Source organism: Bombyx mori, chromosome 5 (assembly GCF_030269925.1).
Source record: "Bombyx mori chromosome 5, ASM3026992v2".
Lineage (NCBI taxonomy): Eukaryota > Metazoa > Arthropoda > Insecta > Lepidoptera > Bombycidae > Bombyx > Bombyx mori.
Window position 1 is genome coordinate 12,854,059 of NC_085111.1, and position 12,620 is coordinate 12,866,678.

Below are 12,620 nucleotides of genomic sequence, written 5' to 3' on the forward strand. Positions count from 1 at the left end.
GCTTTTTTTTTGTAAACGATAATTGGCGAAATCAAATTGTTAGATATGGATGCTGTAGATTTTTTTTATTGCCCTTGTAGACCGACGAGCATACGGCCCACTTGATAGTAAGTGATACGAACGCCCATGGACGTCAGCAATGCCAGGGGCAGAGCTAAGCCGCAGCCTACCGTTGAGTTGAATTGAGAGTTTTGGGAATTAAGCGAGGCCAAGACCTATTTTCGCATTCAATTGTTTTTGTTAATATTATGATGGTATTTGTATTAGGAGCTCATCATACACTAGGTACTTTGATTTTGAAAATAAAAAGTTCCATCCATATCCGTTTGAATTTTTTGTGGAATTTCGAAGGCACACATTAACAAATAAATTGACAGAAAAAGACGTTTTGTGACTAAGCACTTACCACACTGTTATCTATATATTAATACGTGAAGGAAAAACTTTGTATCCCTTTTTACGAAAATTGCGCGGACGGAGGAGTATGAAATTTTCCACACTTATAGAGTATAGAGAGAAGTGCACAATGCTAAATTTTTTTTTAAATAATGCATATGAGATACATTAAATCAATAAAGAAAACATTACACACACTACCATGTATTTGACACCACACATATATGTATATATATATATAAATATACTCTTTGTTTATTTTCAATTGTCAAACTTTTGTTAGTGTTTAAAACCTGTGGTCGAATTGAGAATAGATGAATATTATTTGACTTTATTATTATTTATGTATAGTATAGTTTTGGCGAAATCTGTGATTATATAATATAAATATAAGTATTTGTCATGTGAAGATACTTATTGGTATAAGCTGTGGTTGACATGTACGGGGGATGACACTACATAATAAACATGGCGCGTGTGAATACTTATGCGTTTCATTACAGTTGTCTTAATAACCTTTTACTAACTAATTAAATACAGTTATTACATGGCGCTGAGGACTTAAAGAACTTATTGAGATAAATATAAAAACCTAAGTGGAAGTAAACCGTTGTAAACGGAAGATGGATTCGTTAAAACCACCGCCACCATTAAGCCTCATGGGCGACTTGAAACAAAATTTTCAAAAATGGACACAGCAATATGATATTTATATGATTGCTAGCGGGACGGAAGGTGATGAAAAAATTAAAGATAAGCAGAAAAAGGCAATCTATTTGCACTGCCTAGGTGCAGAAGCACTAACCATATACAATGGTTTTAAGAACAAAGAAAAGTTATCTTATGTGGAAGTAAAACAGAAGTTTAATGAATATTGTTCGCCACCCGGAAATGAAACTTTTAGCAGACATGTCTTCTTCAGCAGAAAAAAAAGAGATGGAGAAAGTTTTGATGAATTTTTCTGTACGTTGAGAAAATTGGCGGGAGACTGTGGGTTTGCAGACCTAGAAGAAAGCTTAATAAGAGACCAAATCATATTAGGCTTAAATGATGCCAAATTAACAGAAAGATTGCTTAAAGAATCGACCTTAACATTGGATAGCTGCATGAAAATATGTAAAGTGGCTGAGAGTGCTGCAAAACAGGTTCAAGTCATGACAGAAAAGACAGTTGAAGCTGTTACAAGAAAACAAGAATCTCGAAGCAGAATGCCTAATCAGAATAAAACCAGTTTTAATAATAAACAACATCTAGGTAAGAGTGCAGAAGGATCAGTAAGGTTGAAGAATAATAATTGTGAAAGATGCGGAGGAGTGCATTCTCATCGATCCTGCCCAGCCTTTGGAAGGAGATGTGCTAAGTGTAATCGATATGGACATTACATGCAGATGTGCAGAACAGTTGGTGCTGTGTATGTCAGCGATGATGATAGTGATGACTCATTAGTAGTGGGGTCAGTAACTGTGGGCCAGGTTGATACAGAGGACTGGATCGTTGAGGCAAAAGTGAGAGGACAGAAGATGAAGTTCAAAGTGGATACAGGATCGCAGGTTAATATTTTGACTAGTGCTATAGTGAAAAAACTAGACTTAAAAATGACAGAAACTTGTACAAAATTAAAAAACTTTGATGGCTCAACTATAGAAACAGTAGGTATGACTAAAACTATAGTGAAATTCAATAAAAAAAAGTATGTACTTGACTTTTATGTGGTAAAATTTAAAACTACTAATGTGCTGAGCTATAAAGCTGCTGTGCAGTTGGGTTTAATAAACAAAGTTGAAAATATTTCAAAGGAATATGTAGTTCAGGACATTGGTGAATACAAAGATTTGTTTCATGGCTTAGGAAAATTGAACTATGTATACAAAATTAAATTAACAGACAATTGTGCACCTGTAGTGGAGCCACCAAGGAAAATTCCTTTTAAATTAGTAGATAAAGTAAAAAATGAGCTTGATCGGTTGGAGCAACTTGATGTAATAAAGAAAGTGCAAGAACCAACTGAGTGGGTTAACTCTATGGTGATTGTAAAAAAAAGTCAAGATAAAATTAGATTGTGTTTAGATCCACAAAATATAAACAAATGTATCATTAGAGAACGTCATAAAATACCTACCTTTGAGGAACTTACTTCAGCCATGCCTGATGCCAAATATTACTCAGTGTTAGATGCAAACAAAGGATTTTATCAGATTTTGTTAGCAGAAGAAAGTCAACTGCTAACAACGTTCAATGCAGGTCAATTTGGAAGATATTGTTTTAAGCGGTTACCATTTGGCCTGAATTCTGCCCCTGAGGTATTTACTAAGTGTTATTCAGAAATTTTCAATGAGATACAAGGTGTAGTAACTTATGTTGATGAAATATTAGTATGGGGAGATACGAAAAAAACACATGATGAAAGATTACTCCAAGTTTTAGAAAAGGCTCGGCAGGCTGGGGTCAAGTTTAATAAAGAGAAATGTGTCATAGGTGTAAAAGAGGTTAAATATGTGGGTCATATCCTATCTAGTGAGGGCCTTAAGCCAGACCCAGAAAAAGTGCGAGCTATTGTGGACATGAAAGAGCCAACAACAAAAAAGGAATTACAAACTGTCTTGGGTATTATAACATACATTTCTAAATTTATACCAAATACATCAGAATTGACAGAATCACTAAGACAATTGCTAAAAAAAAACGTAGAGTACATTTGGGGTGACAAACAAAAAGAAGATTTTAAAAAAATAAAACAATTTCTCACTAGTGCAACAGTGCTCAGATACTTTGATGTCAACAAACCAGTGACTCTTTCAGTCGACAGTAGCTCCACAGGGTTGGGAGCGGTACTCCTACAGGATAATTTACCAGTTGCTTATGGGTCAAAGACCTTGACAGAGTGCCAAAAGTCATGGGCACAAATTGAAAAAGAAATGTTGGCAATAGTATATGGATGTGAAAAGTTTCATCAATATATTTATGATAAACATGTAATAGTTGAATCTGATCATAGGCCTTTAGAATACATATTTAAAAAAACAATCAATGAAACTCCACTAAGACTACAAAGGCTTAGATTGAGAATTCAAGGGTATGACCTGGAAATAAGATATAAACCAGGAAAAGAATTATTTGTAGCTGACGCCTTGTCTAGGAATAGCTTACCAGACAAAATATGTAATAAAGATTTGGATCAGCATGTAGAATTGCATGTTTGCTTGATAACGGAAGGATTAAAATTCACAGAACAAAAATTAGAAGATTTTAAAAAAAAAACTGCAAATGATGAAGAATGTCAAAAAATTATAAAAAATATTGAAATGGGATGGCCAGATAAAGTAAAATTACCAACAGATTTAAAATATTATCATTCTATAAAAGAGGATTTGTATTATGCAAATGGGTTAATATTTAAAAATAATGCAGTTTTTGTACCAAAGTCACTGAGGAAAGAAATATTGAACTTAATTCACTACAACCACCTAGGATTAGAAAAATGCAAAAATAAGATAAGAGGATTGTTATATTGGCCATTTATGAATAAAGAGCTGGAAGACCACATCAGAAACTGTGAAGCATGTTTGAAATATCAAAAATCTCATTCATTTGAAACCCTAATTCTAAGGGACATACCGAAACAACCCTGGGATATAATAGGAGCTGATATGTTCTTCTATAAAAATAATATATACTTAATGGTTGTAGATTATTTAACTAAATATGTGGAAATTATAAATATGGTGGATCAATCCACGCAAAGTCACATATTAGCATTAAAGCAGATGTTCGCGAGATGGGGTATTCCAACAAAGCTATGTACAGATGATGCATCACAGTTTAATAGTTACGAATTTCAAGAATTTGTGAAAGAATGGGGATTTCAGTTAGTTAAATCTAGTCCATATTATGCGAGGTCCAACGGTATGGTTGAACGGCACATTCAGATTGTTAAAAAAATGTTTAAAAAATGTGATTTTGATCAGAAAGATATTTATATGGCCTTGATGGAATATCGCAACACACCTATAGATTCAGAAATTAACATGTCTCCTAATGAGTTACTCTTAGGAAGACAAACAGTAACTTTGTTACCTACCAGATCTTCTTTGCCAGGTAAAAATAAATTAAAGAAAGTTAGGAATAGTTTGCAGAAAAAGCAAATTAAATACAAATATTATCATGATAGAAGAAATAATCAAAAAGGAATTGAGTTTACAGAGGGTCAAAATGTGTTTATAAGGGATAGTAAAAATAAAAATCTTAGGGGGAAAATAATACAAAAAAACAAACATAGAGCATACAATATTCTAACAGAGCAAGGACAAGTGATTAAAAGAAATAGATACAATATTTACAAAGGCTCTTCTAATAGACAAAGAGACTATAACAGTGGTGATATAGAAGATTCAATTGGTAGTAGTGGCATTGGCAGTGACAATGACAATATTGAGAGTGACAATGACAATATACAGTCTAATGACACTACTAGCAATAGGAAGTCAGTAACTTTGGAAAATGTAAATACTGATATAAGGCAAACAAGGTCTGGAAGGCAGGTAAAACAACCAAGTTGGCTAAAGGGTCAAGTCTTATATTAAGTTAGAATCTAAGTTAAATAAAACTTCAAATTGGTTACTTTGTAGGTTTATTTGAGTAAAGAAAGGGAGATGTCATGTGAAGATACTTATTGGTATAAGCTGTGGTTGACATGTACGGGGGATGACACTACATAATAAACATGGCGCGTGTGAATACTTATGCGTTTCATTACAGTTGTCTTAATAACCTTTTACTAACTAATTAAATACAGTTATTACAGTATTTGACAATAGAACCATAATAATGTTTAAACATAAAATTGCAATGAATTAAAGTCGAATTTCGACTACTGCGGGACCACTAGTCGTAATTATTATGAAAACCTTCAAAACCTGTAGGTTCATTTTAGTAGAAGTAGAAGAATTCATTTTGATCTTAGCGGATCTGGACCTGTCCGTATTAGCTAGTACAAAGGTCTTGTACGTTTAATCGCAAAGCGTTTTTAGGAAATAGCTTCATCGTTTTAAATTATTCAATCGATGATTTAGCTCAAGCTACAGCCGAGTTGCTTATAATCCAGTGAACACTTGAATCCAAGTTAATAAAAATAAACTACATGACATTGAATATGTTAGTCCATTATAACTTAATATTATTTGCGATGTTTGCTCAAAGAATATACATAAATGCATTAACACCAAAAAAATATTTAAAAAGACGTAGCGGTGGATGATATCATAGATTCGACCGCAAGCTGGAACCGCGCTAGCGACATTTACAAAATAACCTTGATTATTATTGAATTCCAACTAACAGGCTTCGGGTTTGATAGTCTACCGCAACAATGACAGCCGACTGGTGTAAAATCTCCATTTTGTTGGTTTCCTATAGTCAATATCATTCATTAATAGGTACATATAAAACCTAATATAACAATACCAGCACAACCCTATAGGAAATACTTTTCAATAGTACCCTGTCGATCATAGGATACAGTAAAGATCACAGTGGTATGTAGTTTTCTATTCACATGTACTTTTGCAGTTTGTCCATGGTACATAAGCTTATTGGAATAGAAATTATTACCACCTACTGTCGAATGGGTCAATAACCTCTCTAGCATTGCGAAGGCTACCAAAGGTATTATTTCTCAAAGGAAAAATGAGGCACAAAGGTCCAAGACCCAAAATACCATAATCCACTAAATTATGATGAAATTTCTCACCGAATATTTAACCTTGAGTAAAATGAATTCGCTTGAGCAATAAAAAATAGTTGTCTCATGACTTTGCATATTTTAAGCAATATTCGTTCACCTCAACTGCGAGGACGGAATAAATTATGGATGCGCAACTTAACTATAGTTATAGATTTTTGAATCATGGTACACGAGATTAAAAATATTACTGCCGAGTACAAACGCAAATACACTAAGTACTTGGTGATAAAAAAAATCTTTAATTTAGCATAAATACTTTTCGTTTGCGTGAGGTCATCATACCTATACATGGTACATATGATCAGACACCGTGCGGGGTCACAATTCTCATCCTCCAGCAAATAATTTTTGTACGCCTGCGTGTTTCGGGCTTCATTTTATTACATGAATGCTGGTGGTAAGACGATAGTAGGTTGTGATCCCGCACGGGTATTTCTGCCGTGAAACAGTAATGCGTTTTGGTTTGAACACCAGTTGACCCTTGAGCTAGTCCACTAAGATCGAATTACGCCAAAATCGCATGACTGACTGTATAGGCGTTTTGACCTGTAATACCCGTCATAACCCAAAGTCACGGACGTTCGTTTTAATGTTATGTGCTTATCTTTATCAATAGCTGCTTAATAAAGGTGAAAGATTAGGTAGCAGTTGAGGTCACATCGATTACCTTTCCTTATCATTCTTTTCGTGGACCTTGTCCGCCCTGTATGTCATGATATTACAATCTCCCGTTGATGTAACAAGAATAGTTTTATTAATTGTACGAGTAAATATAGTTTGTTGGTTAAGTTCGAAATATCTTAAAAAAAACATCAATAATATTGGTGTTTTTTTTCTCAATTAAAAGGCGAAGCTTGTTCTTTCTTCGTTAAATATGTCATTTTACGTACAACAAGTCCTGTTCCACCTAATAACTTGTACGCTAATGAAAAACCAAATTGTTCTGCTTATTCAAGTTGGCCTTCATTAAATGGACATGAATTGTATTTTGATTGACTCGCCGGTGCAGTAGTTAGCGGCCCTGGCTGTTGCGCTCAGAGTTGTGGGTTAGATTTACATTGGGGCAAACATTCGTGTGATGAACAGGTTTGCTTGCTCTGCGTTGGGCTATTTACTATCTATACATGTACATGTTTAAAGGAATATATTCTCGTTGAGCCCGTCGTTTGCGACGAAGAGCTCGGCGAATAAATTAACCCACAGACACAGCCCACTGAGTTTCTCGCCGCATCTTCTCAGTGGGTCGCGTTTCTGATCCGGTGATAGATTCTGCGAAGCACGGCTGTTGCTAGGGTCCATGTTAGCAACAGCGGCAGGTTTGAGCCCCGTGAGCTCACCTACTGGCCCGGTTACGCTGACATAGCCTCTCAAGGCTATAAGATTAGGTAGGAAAAAACAAAAACTATATATATAGGAATATAAATATGTAAGTCAGTCTCTGGTAACCATTACCCAGGGAGTCCTATTTTGGGGCCGGATGACCCCAATAATTTGTTCCCAGCTAGTATTATTATTATTTTATGAATTTACCACACACTGTCTGATCAGATCGTCTGGCTGAAGCCGTTTCATCAAAACACAACACAAACACAAATTACATGAATAAACTTATGTCATTTTAGTTTTAGAAAACTGTAAAATAGAAAACGAACATGATACATGTGGTGGCATATCTCTAAATGATACGTAGCGAAGTCGTAGCCTGCCTATGTGGTTCACCGTTTACTTCTTCCAAGTTAAGCAACCGATTTTGATACGGATTTCGCTAGTAGAAAGAGCGATAAACGAGAATAGTAAGGAAAGGTAATGTAATAAATTCGTAAATATTTTGGACAAAATGACTGATTTTTTTTTAATTAAGTATACTGGTGACCCGCAGGCCTTTTCAGTTTCGCTAATATCTGAACTATGATGGTCTATGTCAAACAAAATGTTTTCGTACGTTTACAGGAGTACTTAAATTTCAAAACAGTAGATAAAAAATCAGTTACAAACTTACTTTTAGTGAAAAAAAGACTACATTTTATTCTGTTCAAAATGTTAACCACTCATTCTATTTCTTCATGTAAAAGTACATGATCAACTACCCGGCGGTATTCATTGTGAAGTTGGTAAAAGATCTCATGATTCAGCTGTTATTGAGTAAGGTAATAAACACTAAATGATATATCGCGCTAATCGTTACAAGATCTAAGGTCCTTCTTTTGAATGGCGCGATATTGAACGGCCAAAAGAGGTTTCCCTCAATTTTATCTCCAGTACTGGTAGAAACATGAGGCCCAAATACAGACCCATCAAACTAGAACTCAATGCCTGGCGATCGAAACAGGCAGGATTGTGGTAGTCACGTGAGAGCTAGAAACAAACCGTAGTACTTAAGATTAGGGAAGCTAAGACCACAAACATTTATTTACTATTTTCTTTGCTTTATTAACACAAGGCGTGCCACTATGAGAGAATACATAATATTTAAAATTTTCAGTTGTAGTATTGGAGATTTTTTTAAACTTCTGGAACTCGTTCCGGGTATCGGCCGGGTATGTAGTCGGGGTTATTGGGATTGTATTCCCAGATTAAATATTCAGGTTCGTTTAGGTAAAGAGGCGGTATCTCGTCGCTCGGTTCCCTGTCTTGACCAATTAAGTTCTTGTTTCTTTCCAACAGTTTGTCGATCTTGCATTGAGTTTCTTCTGAAATATCTAGAGAAAATTTATAGTAGATTGCAGTAGACATGAGAAAAATGATGGAATTTTATTGTTTTATTGCTTAGACGGGTGGACGAGGTCAATGTCTACCTGGTGTTAAATGGTTCGCGGTGCTCAAAGACATCAACAAAGTAAATACAACCTTATGTCTCAAGGTAACCGCATAACGCCTCGGTACGGCTACCGCACCCTTCGACCCGAAACGCTTTACTGCTTCAAAGCAGATATAGGCAGGGTGATACACTTGTGGGTTAACAAGATGCTCATTACCCAGTAATTACACAAATTACAAATTTTGCAGGTTTGATTTTCATTACCCGATGTTATAATATCCTGGAAGTCGTTCGTGAACGTGTGCTAAGTACGTACATATATCATTAAAAAAATTGGTGCCTGTAGCAGGATTCGAACATCGGCCCAGGTGTATCGATATGAATGCACTGGACGTCTTATCCTTTAGGCCACGACGACTTATTTAATATCTCTTTCTTCTAACAAATAGAACTAAAAATAGGCATTAAAGACAGTGCTCTAGAAGCTTAGAAGTATAATATTACATACGTGTCCTTCTTAAATCTATTCTAAGAATATTTCTGTTCTGTTCGACGGCTTTGACCAAAGTTCTTTCAGCTTCTCCCGATAGGTCATTAGCTGCCAAATCTAATCTGGTCAGACCTCGATTTAAGCTTATTAATCCTGCAATCTGATAAAATAAATTCGTTATCCGAATGTTTACTATTATTACCCACTAATTTAATAATTATAGAAAATACTGAGGTTTGCACGATTTGCAAATACCGTTCCACCTATTTTTGTAGCAAAGAAATCTTTGGTGTCTGGTTTGAAGTAAAGAAAAGCCGTATATCTCACAATATAATTGAGCGAGCAGCGCCTTGGCTGTGCGCCTAGCATTGCTAACGCCCATGAGTGACGATCACAACTAACGACCAGGTAAACCGCTAGTCTATCTACAAGGACAAACATTTTCAGCGGAAGCTTGTCTATTGATGCCAAACAATACAAGGCGAGTGCGAATAAATTAGCACATTTTACCTTCTCAGCAGATTCTCCTTTGAAGCCACAAGAGTTGATGATTAACGTTTGTGGCTTTTCCTTGCAGCGTACGAACGCAGCGGCAAAGATTGTTGCACATTCCAAAGACATTGGATTCAGGCTAAAATCTAAATTGAAAAGATGTTCACAGATTTTGAATACTTCAAATTTGCACAAATAAAACCCTGCTCACGATCTACCTATTACCAGAGCTCTAGACATCATCATGACCCGTAGAAGCCACAAAAATACGTGAGTAGAATGCAATTTTTATACGCCCTATCATTAATAATTAATAGAATATAAACAGCAGAATTTACCTAAAAGTTCTATTGGAGCCGCAGGTTTCATTTGCAAGGCATAAGCTATTCCCTGAACGCCAACCTCTTTAAATCGGTTATTAGCAATTCTCACTCTTTTTAAATTTTTGTGAATGTAAATGAAACCTCCGAGAGCTTTCATTCCATAATCGCCGATCTTACAATGGTTGAAGTCAAGCTCCTCAATGCTTTCTTTTTTTACAAGATTCTGTAGAATCAATTTTACTTTCGAGCAGTCTAGATTGCTTCGGTTGATCCGAAACAATTTGAGGTGTCGTAAATCTTCTAGGCCACGACATAAAGATTCGCAGTCTCCCATTGAAAATTCAAAGTATCTTGGTAAATAATCGTCTTCAATATTATTGAGTCCAAAAACTAAAGATATCTCTTGGAGGTTGTAAAGTTTAACCAATACCGGTTCCAGAGGCACGTGATCGAATAATTTAGGGACGCTATAAGGGCACGTGTCTTCAACAATATTCCCAAAAGGGACTGGTGGGGTCGGTTGCCGAACCATGCGTAGTTGATTTAACCCCAATTCATAAATGTAGGGACTAACCTAAGTAAAGAAAGAACATTTTATTGCAAAATGAAATTGCAAACTGAATTTTCTATTACTTGAATTCTAGTTATTTAGCAATCTAGATGATAGTGAATTTACTAGAATTTAGTGCAATTTATTATATTGATTGTAAAAATGGTTTAGTCACAAATTTAATGAATAAAATAACCAAAGTTGCCAATTCTACAGCATCTTCTTCTATAAAGACATCAGGGTTAACGTTTTCTAAATAGTCTTGTAGACATGCTGACAAGAATTTCCCTTTCCAAAATGGCACGTTCAACTCCTTTCTGGACGGAAACTTAGTGGCATAAGATCTTTTCCAGTATTGTTCATCCTTGAAATTTATTGAAAAGATTTATTTTTTATTAAAAACTTGATGTGTTCATAAAACTATTGAAGTTGTATGTAATTTTTGTCGGTAAGTACACAATTTAATATTATGAAACATTTTCTTTGTGAGTCTTCATTTCATAGGTTTGAAATTCGTGCAGGTGCAATATTCCCAATAGAACGATAAATAAAAAACAACTTACCAAATAAAGTTTCTGATTTATATATATATTTTTTTATTTCTTCAAAAACTCACACTTTGATTATTGCTAGTCCTATCTGGAGTCAACACAAAAATTAGCTACTCCATTTTGCTGTTCCCAGAACTGGCTGACGAGCAAATAACTTAACTGCCACTATCCATAATAAAATGTAAGTAAATTATTATAGCATTCATTTATTAATCGCTTTCTACTACGAGCATTTCCCAAAACATTAAATTAAGTACCTTCATAACACTATCTATGCTTTGTTGACAAAAATTTATCGCCGATATTACGATATTACTTTTCATATCGGGTGGTAGAGTGGTATGTGGAGATTCTTACCAACTACACAATCCCACAGTATCACTTTAAGATTAATGTAGAATTGAGATCGTGGCACATAAAATAAAATTATTCCACAGTTGCATTTTACTATTCTTTTCCAAAATCTTCTTTATTATAATAATTAAAAATTAATTGATACCTTCTTTACGCCTTGCTCATTTTATCGTCTTCGCTATCTTACTTTTCTCTGTCATTCTGTCTGTCATTATCTTTCTCCTTTCTTACAGTTTTCTCTCAATCACGTCTTAGAGCTCCGTTCCACACTCTTTTCATACGTGCCATTCTTACCAATCCTACATTATTATTGACTTTAAGAGCAAAATTTGGCAGGACAACGGTGTTCTAGCTTATACCTTCACCACATCTTCCAATGAAACACCAGCCTTCTCGACCCTGTCATATCTCTGGGATATAACAAAAGTTTAAGTTACCTGTATTAGCGGCACACTACATTTCAAGGGAATATCAGCCGGATACAAATCCATTAGAATATCAACATCTTTCTGAAGTATTTTGTTTAATGGATTAATAATATGAAATGCTCTCGACAAACTAAGAGCGGCAAAGTAGCTAAGGGGTGCTGGAGTAAGGCCATCATCCCATTCGAAATCTTCAGCCACAATTTTACGCTTGGCTTCAGCAATAGAAGTCTTCATTTCATGCGATGTAGCGTAAGCTTCCCTTGTATTCTGGGATACAAGATATGGAATCTTCATGACTGGGTTCTTTTTATCTGTTTAAGAATTCTGATAAAAAATTGTAACAGCCTTTGGAGTCTTGTTATAGAAGAAGAAAATGTAAGGTGCGCTATTCCAGATCAAACATTACTTTGAAGTTGACACTACTAACTACTACTATTACGTAGTTGACATAATTAGTTATTATTAAAAGAGGCTCAAAATGTTTGATTTAGTTTCTTAATTTTTAATTAATTTAAATATTTTTGTTTTAAATGGAGGT

General features: G+C 35.0%; 2 protein-coding genes across 2 annotated transcripts; one reads left to right on the plus strand and one right to left on the minus strand.

Annotated features, from left to right (window-relative positions):
• Positions 1–1,019: 1,019 nt before the first annotated feature.
• On the plus strand, positions 1,020–5,500 carry LOC119628527 (uncharacterized protein K02A2.6-like). The gene is made up of 2 exons (XM_038011036.1): positions 1,020–4,491; positions 5,424–5,500. The coding sequence occupies exons 1-2, from the start codon at positions 1,020–1,022 to the stop codon at positions 5,498–5,500; spliced, it is 3,549 nt and encodes a 1,182-aa protein (XP_037866964.1).
• Positions 5,501–8,541: 3,041 nt separating this feature from the next.
• Positions 8,542–12,517, minus strand: LOC101745626 (dynein regulatory complex subunit 5). The gene is made up of 6 exons (XM_004930039.5): positions 12,092–12,517; positions 10,946–11,113; positions 10,215–10,773; positions 9,895–10,022; positions 9,403–9,544; positions 8,542–8,835 (listed from the first exon to the last, which is right to left on the minus strand). The coding sequence occupies exons 1-6, from the start codon at positions 12,374–12,376 to the stop codon at positions 8,639–8,641; spliced, it is 1,479 nt and encodes a 492-aa protein (XP_004930096.1). The 5' UTR covers positions 12,377–12,517; the 3' UTR covers positions 8,542–8,638.
• Positions 12,518–12,620: the final 103 nt, after the last annotated feature.